We start from the raw sequence: 23,088 nt of genomic DNA, 5'->3' as shown, positions 1-23,088 counted from the left end.
CATCTGAAGTGTTTTGATGAAGTTTGATGGGCTCGTTCAGCCTTGTGGAAGTCCAGGCTGCATATCAACATAAAGTCACTGAGAGCAGCAGCCTCTTGACTCTTCCAAGTTCCATCTTATAATCTCAGCTGGTTCCAAGTGTCTGGCCTTAGGCTGTAGTTGGCACTGTTTTATCCCAGTGCTATTCAGGGCTTTCATCAAATGAAAACAATATGTAGGTATAATTTTTGCCTGCTTCTTGGGGTAGAATTTGATTCCCTACCAATACCTCTACTGTATGAGTTATAAAAATATTGTCTCCTCAGGCATGAGATGAAATGACAGGTTGCAGTAATAACAAGATTATAAAACTTTTTATTGATCCCCTCTGAAGATGAATTTATAAAGCAAATTCCACACATATCTCAGGTTCACATAATTTTTTACGCAAAGTTATGGCACCATTACTTTCTATAGTTTCACCAGAAAAAATATTCATGTGGCTGTGGCCATGGTTTTATTTATACAAATAATGAGGAAGTATGTGTTTTGAATAGACTCACTGTAAAACAGCAATTACACTATATCAACATTCCCCAAAACAGACTTAACCAGGCCTGTAAGATGTTATTTGTTTAAGCCAGTGATTTTGGGTGCAAGATAAAATATACATTCCACTGACATATTGTCTGACACCAGCGTAAAGCTCTAGCGGACAGAACAGTCAAGGAAGCACAATTGGTTTCCCCTTTGAAAGCAACACAGTGGTAAACAACTGATGGACAATATTAAACCCAAGGGGAGAAGCTGAGTATGACAAACAGATTTATGCATGAGTGAACTCCACCGTGCCAGAGCCATCAATTCAGCATCTTTCTCAGTGCCTGGAGATGTTTCTTTACCCTCCGTCTCCCCGTGCCTGTCATTACATTTATCCCTGTTCTCTGCTAAGTGCTAATACATTTACATTTTTAGTGCTGCTCAGTAATAAAAGAGGTGGAATGAGTGGAGGCCTTTTACCATTGCTAAAACAAACATCAATGAACTCACCTCACTGAGGAGTCCCCCCACCTCCAAACTCCCCCACCAGTCCATCCACCCACCCACAGCTTGGCCGCTGCTCCACAGTGCAGGTCAACAGTGTTGCGGTTTGAGTCTCCTCAGTTTCACTCACAGTTCTCGCCCTCATTTCAAGGTTCACTCACAAAAGTCTGCCTCACACAGGAGGGTCCACATTAGTATTTTGTCCAGTCTGGATTCTCTGTGAACGCCGTCATCGCTTTAAGAATGTGGAGGAAACATTTTGTAACCAATAGTTACCAACTGGAGTCACAGGTTAAACACACAGGCAATAAATGGGAAAAGAGGGATTGAGGTTGATCTCTATCGTCTCAGTGGACTGACATGCTAGTCTTTGGGTGGGGTCAAATTTTCAAATGACATATTATAAAAAGTCTCACTCAAGAATTCATTCTGCTGCATTTAAGAAAACATGAACTTGGAGATAGCCATCAGGATATTTTCTTCTTGTATTTTGTTGTTTGGATGAAACAAATCCACTGTCTTCATCAAAGCTGGGTTTCATCAGTAATGACATGAGGGTGAAAATTAAAAACAGCTATTTTAGCAGAGACAAAAACCATCACATGAGGAACAAAATAAATAAATAAAGAGAGCTGTGCAGGATTTGATTACTAAACAAACCACTGATAAAAATAGCAAAGCATTTTTCAAACACAGCCCAGTCGGTATCCTAGTATATTATCTACACGCTTGTGTTGCATCTCATCTGATGCAACACTACAATACTGATCTTAGGTGAATGATCTCGAGAGGTATTACCAAGGCTGACCAGCCCTGATAAGATCTTCACTCTACTGAATAAGGTAATAACAAGCCTACTTTAAGACACGTGGTTATTGGGTCGTTTGAAATAGAACAATTCACAGCTTTACAAAGCCCTTTCCTTGGATAGCTGGTAGGGCACATCAATATAGTTGAGGCATTTGGAACAATGAGTTGATAAGACTACATACTGTGTATGACCGGTGAGCAGGAAAAGAGTACCAAAAATGTGAGTTTCTCATCGTTTCTTAATCCATTTTGAATTGACTGCTGTGGCTCCTGTGTGTGAAAGAGGAACTCTACCTGGACCTACACTAAGGTTGACCTTTCCACAGTGTATACATTCTTTACTTACAAGTCACAGGGAAAGAGCAGAAAAGAAAACATACACAGGCCATTACTAAGATGGTGAAGAAACAGTCAGCTGTGCATTTACACCTGGGGCACTGGCTGTTGCTTCCTGCAGTGAACTGTTCCCATACGGTTTTAGTTCCAGTTAATCACATACAGTACTTTCAGTGCAGTTCAGCAGGTAATTTGGAATGGGAGACCAGAAGAAGAAGGCACAGAGGGGTGCTTCAGAAGTGTCCATGCGAAGGGAAATTGTGCATCTATACAGTTTACCAATAACACTGTGAACAGGATCTGGTTCAGTACATCATGTGTAACAGTAGTCTATATCTGGGATTCCTCCTTCTCTATAGCCACGGTTGGTGCCATGTCCTGCATTAGAAACATGGTTGGCGCCTTTGTACAGACCAGTGCCATTGGAGGGATATATGGTATGAATGATGTAATCCTCTCGTAGGGGTTTAGGCTGCATTGGCTGGCAAGCTGCCATAGGCGTCATCTGGAACCCTGGACCACGAATCTCCAAGATGGTATTGTCCTTCTTCGTGCCTGACTCAATGTAATCATCATAGGTCTTGTTTTTTCGGGAGCTGCTGCGAGTATAGCGGTCACGGGGACACAAATGCCCAGTCCTATGTCCATACCAACAGAAGACGCCAAAAATAAGAGCCAAAGATACAATGGCAGTAGCCCCACCAATAATCCCTGCCAGGGGCAGCGCTGTCATCTGCTGTAAGTCTTCATCCTCCTCCTCCTCCAACGGGCTGAGGTCTGATGTTTCAGCTTTAGCACACACCAGAGCTTCATCAGAATCAGCATCTCCAGAAATTGCCCCTTTGCTTTCTGAACTGGCAGAGAGGGGCACCATGCAGATGATGTAGCTGGAGTGTGGTTGCAGGGAGGTAAGAAGGTACTCTCGACGGTCACCCCGGACCAGAGTCTCTGTGATTGATCCCATGGCATTCCCAGTACCCAGTCGGAGCCAGCTCAGCCTGAAGGAGGAGCTGGGCTGGGCCACACTCCAAGTAACACGGACGCTGTTGTGAGAGAGAGGCTTCACGTTGAGGGCCAGGCTCTTCCCCACACCACTGCTACTAAGAGTATAGTCTAAGCCAGAGTCAGGAAGCCCAAGGCCAGGTCGCTTTGAGCGGAGGGTAAAGAGAGAGCCCTGTGGAGGGGTGTGAGTGGTAGAGCTATCGACCCCACCTCCACCCACTCTGTCTCTGTTCCCTGCTGTCCTCACCACCTCACATTCCTCCATCTCGCTAGTCAGGTCTGTCAAGGCCATGTCTCGCACCCTGTCAGGCCCATGGCAAGTGAGACCTCTGACAGTGATGGAGTTACCACGGGCATGTAGCCAGTCATACAACCAGCGCAGGTTACAGCCACAGTGCCAAGGATTACCTCGCACCAGCAGCTGACCCAGGCTGTCCAGGTCTTTGAACAGTCCCCTCGGCAGGGTGGTGAGGTTGTTTCCTGACAGGTCCAGCCTCTGCAGCCTGCGCATGCCATCCAAGGAACCACGTGGCATATGAGTCAGGGCATTGTCCTGTAGAGACAGGCGCTGCAGATGTGCACTGGGCAGGTTGACAGGTGGGGTCTGGAGGGAGTTACGGACTAGGGACAACTCGGTCAAGTTGGAAAGGCGGGAGAATGTGTCATCGGCAATGCGCTGGTTTGCCAAAAGGTTCCCATCCAGGACAAGACATCTAAGTGAGGTGAGGCCTCGGAAGGCATGGGTTGGGATAGTGGAGATTCTATTGTCATCCAGACGGAGTTCTTCCAGAGAGGCAGGCAGTCCTGAGGGAATACTAGACAGGTGGTTGCGTGAAAGGAAAAGAAGGCGCAACCGTGGGTTGTCAGCAAAGGCTTGGTCCTCAATGCTGACAGTGGAAATAGAGTTGTCATCCAAGTGGAGCTTCTCTAGCAAGGGCATCCGAGCCAGCGCACTACGAGGAATGGTGCGTATGTTGTTGTCCTGCAAATGCAGTTCACGGACGGATGGTGGCAGGTGCATGGGGAATTCATCCAGTTCATTATCATAGAGGTAGACCACACGGACGGCAAGATGGTGCTCCAAGGAGGTGGGCAAGCCTGGGTTGTTGATGTGGTTGTTCTGAAGGTAGAGGACGGATGCTGAAGGAGGCAGTGACGGGATAGAGCTCAGGCCACGATCGTTACAGTAGATAAAGTCCTCATCGCACCTGCATACAGATGGGCATATCATGTCCCTGTCTCCAATGTACCCTTGTATTGTGGCTGTAGCATACTGAAGCATGCCGGCACGTAGTGTCAAGCAAAGAAACAGCAGGAAGAGCCGAGCCTGCAGTTTAGCTACACCTACAGGTGCCATTATGGTGAACATATGCACTGTCTCACTTTTCCAAGTCTGTTGTTAATCCTCAAATCGTTGTGGTGAGCTGGAATCCTGTGACCTCCACCCTGAGAGAGAAAGAGAAATTACAGTCAGCACAGATGCACAAATTAATTAGTTAATGATCACAGGTGATGAGACAACTAAAGTGATTTAAGTTCAATTTCATGAACTCAGCTTCACGCTAAACTTTCATTCTCTTATGTCTAAGCAATATTATAATCTAGGAACATGCTACAGTTGTCATACCTAAACAGAAGCTACAGAGACATCTTGCATTCAATAACTACATTGTTATTTCAGAATTAATAATCATATCATCAGGGAGATCATAGATGGATCTGTGAGGATTTCCATCACAGCCTCTCACATCATTCTGTCATCGATTCAAAGCCAAAACGACACAAAGATAACTGCACAGCAAACAATCATTATGTTGAATTAGCAACAGTAATCCAAGATTACTTACAGTTATAAGACTAAACTTTAGTATGTCGTGTAGTGAATATTTAGTCTTAGGAAAACTAACTCTGGAACGGACTAATCCAATCCTTCATTTAGACTTAAGCCCTGTGCATAAATATGAAGTCTTGAGAATATTCTCCACTTCTAAATTATTTAAGAGATCTTGAAAGGCTCCATAACTCCATTAGGAGTTGCCAGCAGATGGCTGCATTAGATAGACAGAGCTGAAGATACTTTTCATTGTCAAGAAGGAAGAACATATTTTAGCTCAGAGCCATTGTCTTCAAGAGCTAAATTCTCATCCGGGAGTCAAAATGGCACTAGGTACTATAAAACTTCATTAAAACTTCTAGACAAATCATGTATTCTTAATTTAGTTGTATCACATTAATTGAGTACAATAATATAGCAATGGAAAGATAAATCTGCTGCAGAATATAGATGATGTGACAATTAATTAACTATTTGTAGTCACCATAATTGTGCGGTGGGAGTCTACATGAGCTGTACTCAGAACTTGATTGGCATCGTGATTTGTTGTTGTTACTGATTAAGTGAGAGATGTCATAACAGTAAGTACATTATTGACTACAGAGATTTGGAAACTGGTAAATTGCAACACAGTGACAACTTGAGCCCATCGCAGTCTTCAATAACCAGGGCCATTAGTCAAACCGTTAAGGCCCACACAGCAGCAAACATAGTCAGGCTGTAGTATTGATTTTCTCACAAATCCGAGGTGATCTGCGAAAGCCAGTCGGCTCTCATGCAGATTACAGGATTCCCAGGAGTGTAAGTTAGACAGCGCGATAATTTGCTGAATATATATTTGCAAACATTATCTGTATATGCTTATTCATTACCAAAATATTGAAAATTATGACAAACTTTGTTGACATTTCATTAATTTTCAAGTGTAATGAATCACAATAGACAACACCAAACACTCCAACAGTTGTTCAGCCGTGGCTTCAACTGTAAATTCTTCTTACAAAAGTAGGAATGCACTTATTCTCCGCTGAAGGTTGATGGGAGCACAATTTTATGACCATCTTATTCACCATTATGTTAAATATGATTTGGACTTCAGGGTCTAACTATCAAACCTATCTGGATACTCTTAAGCTGCCAATATGCTTCTTCAGAAGTGTTTGTCAGATGGGCAAACAGCTTCAGAAACCCCCTCCCCTCACATTTTTATGACATTGGAATTGGAAGGGCAGTGTCTGACAATTTCTGTAACTTTCCGAAACCATAAATCTTACATTCACACCCACTTTGCTCAGTGATTGGAAAGCTGTGTGAAGGTGAGACAGGATTTGAACTTCTCTCTCTAGCTCTTCTCATTCTTGACACAACTATTTCTGTCACTCTTCATGTGCACAACCGAATGCAACACAATGAGAGACAGTCGGAAAATGTGCACCATTATCCCCATATATATACTGTTATCATGTCTCCACGTCTGTATGACGGCCGGCAAAAATGTTGGTCATGACCATAAGGTACTTCCAGTAAAAACGATGCGTGTAAACTACACCAATCTCTTAATAATGCCTCTACAAATATAAAAATTCTGGAAAGTAAGTTTTAAGGGGAAAAAAATTTAGAAATTTCTGTATATTTTTGTGGGGTGCACGGTGGCAGAGCGGCTAAAGCTCCTGCCTCCCAATAAGGAGATCGTGGGTTCGTGGGATCGATTCCCGGACCAGACCATCATCACACAATCTCTCTGGGTGGAGTCTGCATGTCCTCCCCGTGTTACCGTGGGTTCTCTCCGGGTTCTCCGGCTTCCTCCCACCGTCCAAAGACATGCATGTGTAGGTTAATTGATAACTCTAAATTGCCCGTATTGAATGTATGTGAGAGTGAATGGTTGTCTGTCCTTGTCTGTGTCTGTGTTAGCCCTGCGACGAGTTGGCCACTGTCCAGGGTGTACCCTGCCTAAGGCCCAAAGTCACTGGGATAGGCTCCAGTCACCCGTGACCCCTAATGGGACCAAGCGGTAGAAAATGGATGGATGGATGTATATTTTTGTAACTATTTCTGAAAACGCGCCTGGGACATTCCGGGGCTAGGAGTGTTTTGTAACGTTAGCGAGATAGCTAGCGTTGTTAACGTTTTTTCAAAACTGAAGAGTAAAATCATTACTGAATTTAAAAAAAAAGAAGCTGATATTGTGTATACACTTTGTGCATTCATATTATTAATTCATTTTATGACTAAGAAGGCTATACACTGTATTCAGCTGTAAATGCTCACATGGTCTCGGTGTGCACATGTGCATGTGAGCCTGAGTAGTGCTAAAGAATGGATTACTTTTGAATCCCAGGAGCTTCAACAGTGAGTCTCTTGAACACTGGAGTATTTGGGTCAGCCCTTTAAAAACAAGATAGATGTGTTGTGAGATTTAAGTGATGCAGAGAGCCAGAGAGGATTAATAGAGCATATTGAGCTGTGGTTCTCTGGATTAAGCAGGTGCTACAAAAAATGGCAGACAGTCAGTTCAGGATTTTTTGCCATATGAATGCTCATTTTTCTTCCTCTATTAGAGAATGATGTAAAAGCATAAAGAGCACCTGACTGCTCTTTATGTTTGTGTGTTTGTCACTGTGAATGTTTCTGCTTCGGAAGTACTGTGTGTTTGTCTATCCATGCATGATCAAATTCCAAACATTAACCCATATGGGACAATCTATATGGTTGCAGTCGGCATTTCAGTTATCTGTAGAGGGGAATAAAGAAGGGATGTGGGGTAATGTGTTAGCCAGACAGCCAGTCGCCTAAGGCAGAGTACAGTACACACAACAACCCCCAATCTAATACTGGAACCCAAGACTGGATCGATTTACATTAAAAAAAACAGAGAGGGAGAGAGAGTGATAGAAAGCAGCTTTGAGCAAGACCTTTGAACCCCATCTCCCCATTAAGACCCCCACAGAGGGATAGGACTGGGAAATCTGGAAAACCGGATTTTGGTTGACCGAAGGAGCTGTTGATGTATCCGGAAATCCACTTTACTGATGGCAGAAAAAAGATAATAGTGGCCCACAGCTTATCTTACATGCCATGTCCATGGATCGTATTTTAGATTTACAGATTGGACATGTGGACAGGGTGACGCAAAACATGATGGTTATGGTGATGACAGAAATAAATCGAGGGATCTGAGATAGAAAAAAATAAGAGGCCAGAAAAGCATGGCCTATTCATTTTGGTTAATCGTAGAGGTTGTTGGATTTTATTTGTGTGTATATAATATTGTAATACTCTAGCTAAGAGACCATGTCTTTGCAATATTGTACTATAATCTTCAAGTTATTAAAACATGGAGATAAAAAAAATGGACTTTAATCCCCAAAAGAAACAAACAAGGCACAAATACATATCGCAGTGTACAAAAAACAGAAATATTTGTATCTAATATTTGTATTTGTATTTATATCTCTACAATTTGCTTCTTTCACATATTCTAAATCAGTCCAGCCCGGGGTCCTTTGCTGCATGTCATCCTCTCTCTCTCTCTCTCCCACATTTCCTGTCTCTCTTCAGCTATTCCTATCAAATAAAGGCAAAAAGCCCTCAAAAATAATCTTAAAGAAAAGAAACAGACACTACTGTCATCACAAATGATGTTCAAGTGTTTATGGTGAATAAAGCCATCTATATTCATTGCCTTGCATATTTCCCAACCAAATGAGTCCCTGCATTTGCGGCTCATAATAAACTATAATTATGAGTTATTTGATGTACCAGTTCATTACAATCTTCTTAACTCTCTTGTGATCTTCTCTTCTTGCCATGTGAATATGCTATAGAGGCAGATTGAATAACATGTTAAAGGCTTAATAAGTAATGGATTCACCCCCCCATACTAACTCAGTTTTTTTGGTTTATGCACCAATTTCCTGGCATGAAGTAGTGATTGGATTTGCACTCAGCAGTTTCTCATCTGAGCTGCTGACACAAAGACCCAGGGCATGTGACAAATATAAAGATTTGTGTTTCTGGATGAAAATCATTTTCTTATTTTTGTCATATAGTCTATATTAACACTCAATTGAAAAAGACCTGTATTTTCTGTTGTGCTAAAATGGATTAAGTTTTTTTTTAAAGAGCTTAAATTCTTGTACAAACAAACCAAATATTAAATTCTGTGTCTAATAAATTACACATTACACATGTAAAATTGGATCTGGATTCAAGACATTTAACCAAAACTGGGCCAATATTTTCAATACACATATTTAACTGTATGTTTATGACAATGCAAGCACTTTTAGAAACTCCAATTGCCATATAAATATGAAAGGGATATTGAAAACAAATGAAGAACACAATAATAAATATTGGACCTACAAATTAACAGTTCATTTTGTGTACTTTACTAAATATTGCTTTGAAAATATGCTGTAGCAAAGTAATAGAGATAGTACAGTGGTTATGGAGTGCTTCACATAATTCACAGTTGGGGATGTACCTTCATCTTGGGGGGTTTTGTTTGCTGGTGGGTATGCAGCTCACAGGGTCCTGAAGTGACTTGATATATAGCTCTACAGCACTATAACATGTTTTATCTTTATAGCACTATAATATGTTCTGTCGTGCCACCAGTCCAATTCCCCATCCTCTCCACTACAGCTGCTGCTGCCCCTGAAGTCTTTTTGGCTCAGTGTTTCTTCCTCCAGACAGCCAGATTACAGGTAAATCCTTTCAGCATTAACAAAAGGACCACAGCTCCTTGCAGCAATATGCTCCTGCATTGTGTGCAAAGGTAAGAACAAATCTTACATGCTGAAAGGGTTGGGGGGGTTATGTTCTGATAAATAGCGGGTTATCTTTACTTAACTGAACTGGACAGTTTTATCGTTAAGTTTTGCAAAAATATGCTTAATAATCGTCCCATTTCAAAAAATTACAGTAATCCAACAAACAATTAGTTTTTTCATTTTTTACTTTTTCTCTGGAATAGATAAAAAAAGCCTTTTTTATATCAAATGACTTTAATATTCTCAAGCAAGTATTCCCTGCCTTTGTATGCTAATTAACTAAAAAAGCAACTGATCTACATGTCTCTGGGTTTTATCTATGAAGCGATTTAAAATAGAGGTCTTGATATTTAATGGGAGATTTGCTGTTCTGCCACATTGTTGGGTGATACAATGAGATTTGGCCTGAGCTTGGCAGACTAGCTGGTAAATAAACTTCAGATGTGTCAGTCTGCGTCAGTGGTCATAATACAGTCTTTGATCAATGCTTCACTGGCTTCTGAAATCATTTACACTGCTTTTAATGTTGCTGGGTTTTCCAGTAACGTTGATGTTACATAAAACCGAGGAAACAGTTTATTCTCAAGAAGAGTCTAGCCTCTCCATTTTGAGAAAACATACTTGATCATTTTAAATGGGACTTATAAAGGGCAAATTTATCTTCTGCCTTTAAGTCAAGGAGTCAGGCTGTAGTTGTCACGCTTCAGCTAGGACTCTGATTGGATTTTTTTTACTTGTGAGAAAAGGAGAGAGGGAGGTTGGTTAGCTTAATTGGTTAAATTTGAATTCAACCCTGACAAGTTGCAATATAAATACAGGGCTGTGGGAGGCCCAGGCAGCTGAGTCACCTGACAGCGCTGTGCTTTCAGGGTGAAAATTAACCTCCACATCAGAAAAACAACAGAGGAAAAAGAAAAAGATAACATCAATGAAAAACCTCTCTGTATCCCTGACACCTTTACAGGGCTGTCAGGTTATGTCTGGCAGCCATACTGGAGATCCAGAGGCTATGAAAAACTGAGAACGCCTACCATTTCACCACTGCTAAAATGATGTGAAAAATATATGTGTTATGAGTGTAAACTGATCACTTCACTGCTGCTAACCATCCCTGTCATGTATTAAACACACATCAATATCAGCAGCAGCTGCTAGTTGAGGCGTAGTTACACTGCAACTTTTAAAGATCAAGAGAAGTGCATCATTCATCTTTTTCTTTGTTTTATGATTTTTTATGTATTTTATATTCTTAAATTATTTGTGGCTGTTCATATTCAGCATTGTGCAATCAGATGTTGCAGTAGCCTTTTATTTTATCTTTTTAGTTTAGGTTCATGTCAGGGCTGTGTTTTTGTTTTCTGCATGTGGATGAAAGTAATGGACATGTTAACATTAAAATGAAGGTTAACATTCTTTGCACTTTTTCCATTTGAGGAACCAGACAGTATTATTTGGTTTGCATTTTTGGCAGGCAGCTGTCACAGTGTTGGCATTGTAATCACAATGAACAATGAAGAAATGTGTTTTTTTGTTTTAACATGGTTATTTTTCCAGGAAAGTGGAAGTTTAATATTATAAGGCTTTTCATATAAAGATTTTCAAAGTAAAGCTTCATGTATGTTTGTGCGTTATAAAGCTAGAACGATATATCAGCATATATATTAGCTTATTGCAGATATCAGTATCGGTGTTGGGACCACTGGGACTCCACAGATGAATTTGTTCATATGTGACTTTAACTGAACATATTAAGAATGCATGCTCTTTTGTTCTGTAAACAAACGAGCACCACTAAACTCAGTCTCCCACAATCCATAGGTATTCACACCTACCCTAGATGTGAACTCCTTTTATGCCCCCTCTTCCAGCTACCATTGGTCATTCTGACCTGTGACCCGTGATGTCACCAGGTCAATAAAAGGGTCAGCGACCATTGTTCTTTTTCTCTCTTTTCTCCTCGCTCCATGCCCAGACCTCGTGTAATCTACTCGGAGCAGAAACACCAAACTGAACTCTCTGATCTTTCAACAGCGTCACGGATTCTGCATCAAAGCTTAGTTAGCGCCAATGGCTACTGCACAAAGTCTGCCAGCTAACTTTTACAAGCAGCTAAGGAAGTTAGTGGCAAGCTAACTATAAGGAGAACAAATAACGGAGCAACCAGCTTCCTCAGACCCCTACAATCGGAATACTGCACAGCAAGGACTTTTCCCGAAACCACAGTTCTTCTCCACCTAGCTAATCCACCACAGAACCACCAGCAAACGGAGCAGTACACCAAGGTAAACTCTTTTCCCTCCATGGACTGATAATGTAACGTAAATTAAGTATAAAGTGGATATAAGTATAAAATTAAAATAAGTGTAAAGTACAAAGTGGATAAGTATGTACGGTATAATAATACAATGTAATAATACAAGTAGTAAGCAATAGTGCATGGACTGTCAAGTTAAGTGTAGCTTATTAAGATTATTATGAGATGGTGGATATTGCAGTAATAGAAGTATGAATAAATATCAATAAGTAGGGAATTTTAAACTGAAAAGAGTATATTGCACAGCAGTATTAACACAGAATATTGCACAATTATTTCAAGTATTGCAGTGATGTTAATGATCAATGTCCAGTTTAATGACTTAGGGTCATATAGACTAACACTTAGAGGGAGGAGTTAAAGAGTTTGATGGCCACAGGCATGAATGACTTCCTGTGGCGCTCTGTGGTACTTTTTGGGGGGATGAGTCTTCCGCTGAAGGTACTCCTTTGTTTGACCAGCACGCCATGGAGTGGGTGAGAGACACTGTCCAAGATGGCATGTAGTTTGGCCAGCATCCTCCTCTCTGACACCACCGACAGAGAGTCCAGCTCCACCCCCACAATGTCACTGGCCTTACGGATCAGTTTGTTGAGTCTGTTAGCATCCGCTACCCTCAACCTGCTGCCCCAGCATGCAACAGCATACAGGATAGCAGGATAGCCACGGCTCTGGCCCTTCCTGTAAACAGCTTGCGTGTTCTTAGCCCAGTCCAGTTTATTGTCCATATGTAGTACAAGGCACTTGTAGTCCTCAACAATGTCACACTGACCCCGTGGATGGAAACCGGCGTCACTGGTACCTTGGCCCTTCGTAGGTCTACAACCAGCTCCTTGGACTTTGTCACATTGAGCTGCAGATGGTTCTGCTCACACCATGAGACAAAGTTCTCCACCGCAGCCCTGTACTCAGTCTCATCACCACCGCTGATACATCCCACCACAGCAGAGTCATCAGAAAACGTCTGAAGGTGGCAGGACTCTGTGTGGTAGCTGAAGTCTGTGGTATAGATGGTGAAGAGGAAGGGAGAGAGGACAGTCCCCCGAGGGGGCCCCGTTGTTGCTGACCACGCTGTCCAACACACAGTGCTGCAGACGCACGTGCTGTGATCTGCCAGTCAGGTAGTCCACAATCCAGGACACGAGGGTGGCATCCACCCGCATCACTGCCAGCTTCTCACCCAGCAGGGCAGGCCGGATGGTGTTGAAAGCACTGGAGAAGTCAAAAAACATGATCCTCACCGTGCTTGCCGGCTTGTCCAGGTGGGTGTAGATGCAGTTCAGCAGGAAGATGATGGCGTCCTCAACTCCCAGCCGGGGCTGGTAGGCGAACTCAAGGGGGTCCAGGAGGGGTCTGACCGTGGGCTACAGAGATACCATGTGGAGACTGCAAGAACTGTGATTGGCTGCTTGTTTCAAGTCTCCACTGGCAAGTTTCTGATGAGATTATTGGTAGTGAAGACAACATTAAATAAATTGAAGAAAGGCTCAGTAATCTGCTGCTTTTCAGTAACACACATGTAGCAAAGCCATTTCCACTGCAAACCTTCTGATCACCGCGATCACCACTTTCTATAAATTAATGAACGTAAACATGCTGACTGCACAGCAGTAGTCTCCATTCAGTAATAAGAAAAGGTGAAACTGAAGTTACCTGGTATAACTCCAGTCATATAAGTATGTGCGTAGCCCACCGTCATGTGGGAAATGCAACAGTTACTGTGGGGAATATAATTGTTGAACTAAAAACTCAACAGCTACGTTTTAGGTATCTACAGTGGTACTCCAATTAAGCCCTTGCATCAAGTATAAATTCAGTTTAACTTCTCAGGTTAATCTTTGCTGTACAGTAGCTCATATTCTTCCAACCTAATATAGTTTTCCACACTGTGAATATTCATGGGAACAGTTCAGTTTGACCTTAGCCACAACAACATTTCAAAACCAAATTCACATCCTACCAAAATAAAAAGTACAAGCAGAAAATCTAATGAATAACTCTATTATTTCAGTGTTTGGTTGGACTGATCATAGGCTAGTTTCCATCACATGTTGGTGCCATGATCTCACCGGTCTACTGTATTATTCATCTACTTGTCATCTACTTGGATCTTCATACTCTCATCTACACCCCCCACACCACAATTTACACATCAAATCCTACACTGTACTTTCCAAAATAAAAGCACGTTAGTGTATGTCTTCATATACACAGCCTGGACCTCTGAGGACTCAATTTCAGCCTGCATTGATTTAACAAAAGCAGCTTTTTCAGTTAGAAGAAGCATATTTTCTCCTCGCTCTCCCTGTCATAGTTTCTCCACTCAATGTTTGTGGCTTGTGGGAATGATGAGGCAGCTAAGTGAGACCCAGTTTTCTTTTGCTTCATCATCACACCTCCCTGTACAATCCTCCTTTCACTTTTGTCTGGCCTGTCAACTGTTTGTGTTACATTTACAAATGTCAAAAATGTCTTGTCATCTACGTTGACTGAATTTTTATGTTTTCATCTTTCCATCTGCAATTATGTTCTTTTTTCTTTTTCTGTACGTTTTATTCCTTAGGATTCAACCTGTAGTACTTTATCTCTTTTTTCCTCTATATCACTCTCTCTTTGTGCCACATTTGCTTAATCTCATTTTAAACAGGTTTATATCGTCCAAACAGAAATCTAAAGGCAAACAAATACTTGCTTTTCCTTTGACAGATTGAAATGATAAATGCTGGCAAATACCCTCCTCTTAAAATCCAGTTTTGTCTAATAAAATCTGGTCCAAAGGAAAATTACAGCAGCAATGCAACTTAGAAAATTAATTACTGAGCCATTACACGAGCCTAATTTAAGTAGATGTGAGGAGATGTTTCCTTGGGAGATGGAATTGTAGTTGTGGTTTAAAAGGCACTAGTGTATGCATGCAGGCTTTTGTTTATAATAAATAATAAAAATTAATAATAATAAAAGTAAATATGATCTTGTGTTGTCGCTCTTGGAGCTGTATACATTTGTCTTTCACCATATGAGAAATTACAGTGGATAAATAGATACAGGCCGCCTCCGGGACTCAGAAAAGATCTTGTGCAGTGTACACTTGACTTTGACTTCTCGCTGTGTGTGGGTTTCTCCTGCATGAAATATCAGCTGTAGGAGTGCTCAGATCTTAAGCAAAAGTTGCTTTGTATCCCGAAACACCTCACACGGTTGTTCAAAACTCTTCATTCTCTTATGACTCCATATGATCTCACTTTCACCCCTGAAATCTGGTCAGACTGGGTTCAAAACACAGAACATATTGTATTTTTGCTGATTTGCTGATAATGTAATCTGACCTTTGAAACTGAATCATGGCTTATGTTTAGAAAGTAAAAAACTAAAATCCTGCCCCTGTGAACCAATACATGCTGGCTTTGGAACTGAAAAACAAATTGAGGCAGTCGTGGTGTCAAGAGAGACAGTCCACCTCAAAGCATTGACCGATAGCAGCAAGTTAGTATATTTCATTAATGGGTGCTGGCTTTTAGAGCAACCTTTACTGATTGCTTTGTTTGGCCTCCTGCCCAAAAGGAGAAAATGAGGGGGATAATCGAGCTTTATTGCTCACTGTTTAACTGTTGATAAGTGTTAGTTTGTTTAATGGATTCATTTATCTCTTATTTAATTACTGACACCATTTGAGAAAGAAATACAGTCAAGGTGCTCCTCTGGCTTGGTTTCTGTTTGCTAAAGGTTTAAGGTCTCATAAAATACAGCTTTTCTAGGTAAACCAGAGTGGATTTTTTTAGACAGTTTTCTTACTTCCAACTAAGCAGTAATTATATTACATTTTGTGCATTTCTAGAAGTCAGTCTATTGAAAAAATTGTGATCTAATACAAAGGTTCATTGAGCTAGATTGACATTAGATGAGGTTAATTTATTACCATTACCCCATTTTTTTTATTACCACTACTGGGGTCCCTCAGGGTTCTGTTCTGGGTCCCCTCCTCTTCTCTCTCCTCTTCTCTTTAAATTCATTTTTAAAAAGCAACAAAAAGACTTTTTCTCTATCTCTTATTGTTTCTAAATGAAGCAGTTCAACGTATTTGATAAGGTTGATGTACTTGCATGATTCTTTGGGCAGTATCAACATGGTGCAATGCACTTATCACTATGGATAAAAGCATCAGTTAAAAAAATGTAATGTAATGTAAAAAACATTTGAGTCACAGCGCTAAGCTTCTGTTTCTCTGAAAAATAATTACTCTGCGATCTTTGAAAAACCCAGAGGGTTAAGTCAAAACTTAACATTGTCTGAAGGTATTTCCAGAATCCCCAAAAGATTCATCTAACCATCTGGATGAAAAAGTATTCCATTCAGTGTAAGAAAAAAAGATTTTTAACCCGTTTCCAAGGTTGCAATTCTATATCCTATCCACATGCTCCTTCTGTAATACACTAGCAAAATATTAATACTTTATTTTGTATGAAAATATAAAATACTGGAAAGAAACATCAATATATACCAATATAACTGTTAACTAAAATTAAACTAAAACAACTAAAATAACAAAATCAATTTAAATTAAAATAACGGATGCTTGGCACTGTGACTCAAATGTAGTGGTAATACATGGGGCTATAGGGTTAAAACAGCATAAGAAGACGTATAGTACAGTACAGGTGAGCATCAGTCAGTGGCAAATTCAAATACAAAAGAAAATACTTTGATTTTACTATTACATAGTAACACAGTGCAAAAGGTATAAACTTCTCAGATATTTCAAATGCATTGACTAAATCAAGAATAACTGAATATATGCTTACTTTTTGAAGTGGGGCTGCCAGGGAAGGAGGTGCTGCAGCACCATTTGCACCACTCTTTCTAACACGATTCCTTCAAAGTCTGCAAACTGTATCTTTTTTGGCGTTTATCAACATCTAGACCATAAACTCTGGAAAGCTGATGCAGGAAGTGATGCGTAGGGGTGTGTTCTCACTTTTTTCAGGAACAACTCTTTCTTCTGTGTTTTAATGTTCAGCTTTGATGTCGATTAGTTGTCACCACTGGCTTCAGATCTGTTCTCTGTGGAGAAAGAGAGTGACAGAAAAATCATAAGGGATCACAGCTGACCATCAATGCCAATCAAATGTCAAGATGTCACAGTTTCTGATGAAACTGTAATGGCATTACAGATCTTTCTGCATGATTCTGCCTGTCATGTGTGTTGTTATTATATGTCATTCTGTAAACACTATTCCAGTTTCTATTTTTATTACTTTTCTTAATCTACTCTTGGTTAGAGGATTAAGTGATTTTTTCTTCATTTACCTGACTTTCATTACATTTATTCAAAGTAAATCAGATGTGCATTTGCAATGACTGCGACTCAATTTAATCAAAACACCCTAAAAAGAAAAAAAGTTAAATTGTGTTTAAATGGTTTTATAAGGCAAATATAAAGTCAGCAAACTTTAAAAACCCATTACTTTCCCCCTGATTTTCCATCAAATTTAATGCTGTGCTCTTTTCCGCTAAGTTGATTGCATCACCATGATAGAATTAAGGTTGTTAAATCAAACTAAGTTAAAAGAAACTGTTCAAAGAATGGTATCAGTCTCAGCTAAAACATGTTGATGTGACAGATTTCCACCAAAGCAACCTTATACTAAGGTTTTGCCTCTAACTTCACAAAACTACTGTCCTACTCTCTCCCCAAGGTCCCTCACACCTCTCCTTTGAGGATTTTGTCACTTACTTGGAAAAGAAAATGGTTAATGACATCTAAATCTCCCAACTACCAACCACCACCAACCATCTCTCTTGTTTTCCCAGACGAGGCCTTGAAACTCAGCCAGCAGGCCCCTCCACCCTCATCTCACCGTCTTCTTCCTTCACATCGATGCTGATCGGGTCTCTTTCTCACAGCTAACATCAGCTGCTTTGTGACATGAGACAGCACGCCATCTTCCTTCGAGTCAGTTCAACTTACTCCTCTTGTCATGAAACCCAACCTCATTTGATCAGACATCTAAAACACAGAGCAGTATTGCTCCTTTAACATGCTGACTCCAATGAGCTGTATAAAAATCTTTTCCAGGAACAAGGAACTTAATTGTTGAGTAATTTCAACAAGGTATCTGCAAAAGGTATTCATGTAGATCAGGGGTTGTCAGAGTCTGACACTGTGCCCCCCCGCCCAGACAAACTTGCCCCAACTCAATCTGGCACTTTTAAAAGTATGCCGAATTAGTTATCAGCAATTCCTGTTTGCAGCTTACCCATGGATTTACAGACAACTATCACTGGATTACTTTGATACTGAAGAAACTTTAAAAATGTGATGATTCTCGTTCTTAAGTTATTAGGAGGGTCTTTTTTACTGTGATTTCTAAGCAAATTTATGGACAATTATTTGTGATGGACATCAGGGATAATGATATCCTCGGAAAGGGTAAGTCACACTGAATCTAAAAATATGTGCATCATGTCTGTGTGTTCAGATTTGTTATGACTCAGAGAACAAGTGCAATTTTTGACGCTGATTGCGACAATTGCGTGCTATGGGTTTTGAAGTAACTTAATTGCCGACATGGACTGTGTGTCACAGTTACTGTTGCTGCTTTAACTGTTGATTATGTTGGTGATAGGCTCAAATCAGCGGGCCAAACTACACTAACTAACTTCCTAATGGTTTTAGAACACCGGTATGCACCTGTCCCTTTCACCTAACACGGTATCTTTACCTCATGTCTCTCCCTCTGTGCCCCCTCTTCAACTCTCCTACGCCACCCTTGGGAAGCACGTCTCACAGTTTGAAAACCTCTGATGTAGATAAACACAGATGTGGATGAAAATGTAATCTTGCCACTAAACTGGAACTGAAACAAATGCAAAATATCCAAATGTTGGGCAGGCCGCGCACCTTGCCCATGATTTCATCCCAGTGTACCATCAGTTATACAGTTGGGTTATGATTTAACAATCTTCCATGCCCGATGTCCATGCAGCATACTGAGTCAAATCAAAGTGACACACAGGGACAATACGAGGGCCTGGTTAGCATGGTACTTATGTTAAACTTATATATCAGAGAAAAGAGCTAGTTTACACACCTGTGACAGCTAGAAACAAATACATATGAGGACAGCAACAGTTTTATCATCAGAATAACTGTAACTCACTATGGCCATAATGTAAGAGGAGCACCTCTACAGTAAGTCATTGCCACTAAGTAAACAAAGTGGTATATTGTAGGAAGAGACAGCAGAAGCAGAGATTGTGTGGTGAGACATAAAACACAGTTCAACTTATTTTATTGCACTTTCGTAAAGCGCATGTTTTTGTTGAAATTAGAAGTTATTGTTTTGGAAAAACAACTGGTGGTGACTACAAGGCTTCTAACATTAATACATCTATCAATTCGAGAAAACTGACTGAAAGCAAGAAATATTGTTGAAAGAGTTGCTGCCTGAGAAGTCAGCTACTGCCTATCCAGACAATGGTCGGTGCTTTTAGAAAATATTGTGTTACAGGTACTGTATCATGAAAAGAGTCCGCATCTTCCTCTCCAACTGGGCTAAACCATCTTCTTTAGCGGCATTAAACTTGGCTCTCTCACCACATCCTATAATTCCTCCTATCACTGCTATGACACTTAACTGTCCTTTTGATTCCCAGCTCTGACACACAGGTTGGGTTGCATATCTCCAATTTACTAGCTGAGATCTCCAATTGGATTCCTGCCAAACACCTCCCGATTGACCTTGACAAGACTGAGCCGCTGTTCCCCTCTCAGAAATCCTGCTCTTAACAACAGCCGTCAATCACAATGACACCCGCACAGTCGCTCATTCCCAGACCGACGTTTAGTTTGATCTTAGACAACCAACTGCTACAGCTGCTATTGCAGATTTGCTGTGTGTAAAATCTGCTGACTCAGACGCAGTTGCTTGTGCAAACACTCTTTGTCTCCCATCTGGACTGCTGCGGCTCCGATCTGGCTGAGCAACCTGAAAATAACTGCAACAAGACAGTTGTCAAACTAAACTTCAAAATGTACTTGGGCTTGTTTCCTATTACTGTAATAAAAAGTTGTAATATACCGCATGCAGATCTCATTTAAGATACTGAAGAATTACTGAAGCGACTGTTGATGTACAGTCCTTACATCAACATATTTACACTACATTACCCAACTTATAAGGGAAGCTTTGGATTAATATTTCTCTAATGAGGAATCAAAAGGAATCAAACAGCAAATTTATACAATGCAAAAGGCATCTGGGTAAATTTGATAGCATTTCCCTACTTGTTTGTCCTCCCCTTTGTTCTGTAACTCAATATAACTGGATAATACTGGGAAAAATACATAAAGGAAAAGTTCAACATTTTGGGAAATATGTTTGCTTGCTTTCTTCATGTCTGTGCGGTAAATATGAAGCGACAGCCAGCAGCCAGTTAGCTTAGCTTCACATACAGGCTGGAAGCAGAGAGAAAAAGCTAGCCTGAACATTGTATCTTGATTTATCCATAATCATATAAATAAGACGTTAAGAAGTATAAGATGTTTTAGAGGTATTGGCAAATGTATTTTTAACTTCAAACAGAGCCAGGCTATCTGTTTCACCCTGTTTCCAGTCTGTGTGCTAAGCTAAGCTAACTGTCTCCTGGCTGTAGCTCAACAGATATGAGAGTGGTATCAATCTTCTCATCTAACTCAGTTAAATATACATTTACCAACACCTCTAAACAGATTGATTTATATGATGTATCTTGTTTGTTTAACCCGTATATGAACAGATATGTGAAAAGGAAAATTTGTGATTTTAAGGAGTGCTTTGGAGCTATCTCTCACCGCTTGACAAAACATGTCCTGATTCTTTGTACAGACAGGCTGGAATTTGTGCAACCTGCACAAACACAATAAGTCACTATGTTGTAAAACTCAGCTCAGGGACACAGGCTCCTTTATGTGATGTCATCTGACACAATATGAAAAAAAAGCCCTTTTTAAGGGTACTGCTCAAAAGTGCAGACTTTTCCCTCTGAATTTCTGCCCTTATATCTTATAAAATCATACGTCACTTTTCAAATGATCATTTCTATGAAATGTTAAGTATAGATTCAGTAAGAAATTCAACTTGCTCTTTAACACACATGACATGGAATTTGTATCAATCTTCTCAGCTTACTTTCAAAAAGAAAGCAAATAAGCGGATTTCCCAAAACATTAACTATTTATTAAAGTCATAATCTGTATGTCATGCTTTGGAAACTGATGACTAATCATAAAGTGATCAATTTTGCCTACAAAATATCAGGTGTCCATGTTGAGGTTTAGGCTTTGTTACATATCTCTGTTGTTATAGTGCATCCCGACTGTAAGTTTCTGTTTCCATGTATATAAATGAAAGATTCACTGATTCCATGAGTGTGTGAGTATTTTAAATAGTTTATACCTCACTGTGATTTATTAATAGTGATAGACAGCAAAGGTGCAGAACCTGAAGCTGAAATGATTTAACACACACACACACACACACACACACTACTCTCACACACAGATACCCAGTGATGTGATCAGACTTTCAACACAGCTGCGCATAATGTCTATTCACTGACAGGGAGGTGGTGGAGAGCAGCGTGGACTGGGATGACAAAGATGGCAGATAATTGAGACAAAACATACTAAGTGAGATGATTTCACATGAACAGTTAACTCAGACCTTTCTTTATCATTGTCCCAAAGTCGTTCTCGCCCTTTCCTATTCAGTGCTTTGCTGTTTCACTTTTTCCTTTGAGGCCTATCTCAGTGACAACTGAAAGAGCATTCTCTCTTCCCTCGTTAACTGAGGAGTGCATCAGTCCTAATAAGAAAGCTTTTACACGGTTAATTAAGAGACACTGTAATGCAGTATGTAATGCTCAATTTACTCATCTCCCTCTCCCCCTCGTCCTCTTTAATTTCATTCAGAATCAATCTGTCGGACTCTCTTTTTTTCCCCATTATGTCGACTTTTCTACATCTACACTGTGCTTATGACTGTCCAATTTGCTGGCTCCATTTTGAGCCTTTCCAATAGTTTCCTCTTCTACTGCGTTCTCTGATCAGCCATTTCTTTTCATTCTCAGCCTTAATGTTACTAATTCAGGGCAGATGAGAGGGGAGAAAGGGGACACGAGTGTGGAAAAATCGATATAGGTAAATAAATGAACTGGTTAGGAGAGATATTAAGATTATAAAATGCTGGAAATGGGGGGGGGGCTAGCATTCACCACAACACAAATATTGGCAGGGACTGAGCCGTGAGGACTTGCCAGTGCAACTAATGTAAACATGGAGGGAATATAGAGTGGAGAGGAAAAGAGGAGCTGTGAAAATAGAGTGGGATAGTGTTGAAGTGAAAGTGGATGAGTAAATAGACCAACCACACTTTAAGGACAAAGAGGGGAAAAAGTAGAAGAGGTGTGGACATTAGGAGAAGGAAACAAACAGAGCGGACACTTGAGAGAGGGAGCGAGCTGAGGTTGCTGTTTTAAAGGTCCGCACGTTTGAACATTAATTAAAAGTTATCCACTGATGAATTGCCCTGTGATGAATTGTTTCCCTTACCATATAAACTGTGTATGCATCCCAGAGGGATAGAGGCAGGCCACTAAATCTGTCATCCATGTTTTTCATGCTCTCTGCTTTTGACAGTAATGAGCCTGGCCAGTATGATTGGCTGTTCAGCGGCTGATTAAAAGTAGTTTCTTCTAATAAAGTGGATTTACTTTGACATTTCTCATGCAGGAAACTTAATGGCTTCATAACAGTGGTGAGAGTAATAATTATTTCATTAGCAATTCATTTCTCAGTTGTTGTTTTGATAAATAAATGAATTGTTTCATCTTTAAAATGTTTTTAAAAAATTGTGAAAAATACCCATCACAGGCTCTTGAGCTCAAGGTGACGTGATGAAGCAGCTATAGCCGATATTTCTAAATTAAGAATGTATGAAAAATGACATGACACA

General features: G+C 40.4%; 1 protein-coding gene and 1 long non-coding RNA gene across 4 annotated transcripts in view; one reads left to right on the top strand and one right to left on the bottom strand.

Moving 5' to 3' along the window:
* Positions 1 to 334: 334 nt before the first annotated feature.
* The window catches only part of flrt1a (fibronectin leucine rich transmembrane protein 1a), a 40,838-nt gene continuing 18,084 nt past the window's right edge, over positions 335 to 23,088 (bottom strand). For 2 of the 3 annotated variants that reach the window (XM_044222188.1, XM_044222187.1), the window contains exons 2-3: positions 16,897 to 17,155; positions 335 to 4,617 (exon numbers count right to left, since the gene is read on the bottom strand). In XM_044222188.1, coding sequence (XP_044078123.1) covers positions 2,483 to 4,540 — 2,058 coding nt within the window. In that variant the 5' untranslated portion in view covers positions 4,541 to 4,617; positions 16,897 to 17,155 and the 3' untranslated portion in view covers positions 335 to 2,482. The remainder of the gene's footprint in view (positions 4,618 to 16,896; positions 17,156 to 23,088) is intronic. The other variant, XM_044222189.1, reaches the window with a different exon arrangement.
* On the top strand, positions 11,005 to 21,496 carry LOC122888146. Its single transcript, XR_006380657.1, has 2 exons — positions 11,005 to 12,065; positions 17,906 to 21,496. It is a non-coding gene; the product is annotated as an uncharacterized LOC122888146 (long non-coding RNA).

This window comes from Siniperca chuatsi, linkage group LG14 (genome assembly GCF_020085105.1).
Source record: "Siniperca chuatsi isolate FFG_IHB_CAS linkage group LG14, ASM2008510v1, whole genome shotgun sequence".
NCBI classification, from domain to species: domain Eukaryota; kingdom Metazoa; phylum Chordata; class Actinopteri; order Centrarchiformes; family Sinipercidae; genus Siniperca; species Siniperca chuatsi.
The sequence above is the reverse complement of the archived record's forward strand: the minus strand, read 5'-3'. Positions and strand labels throughout refer to the sequence as shown.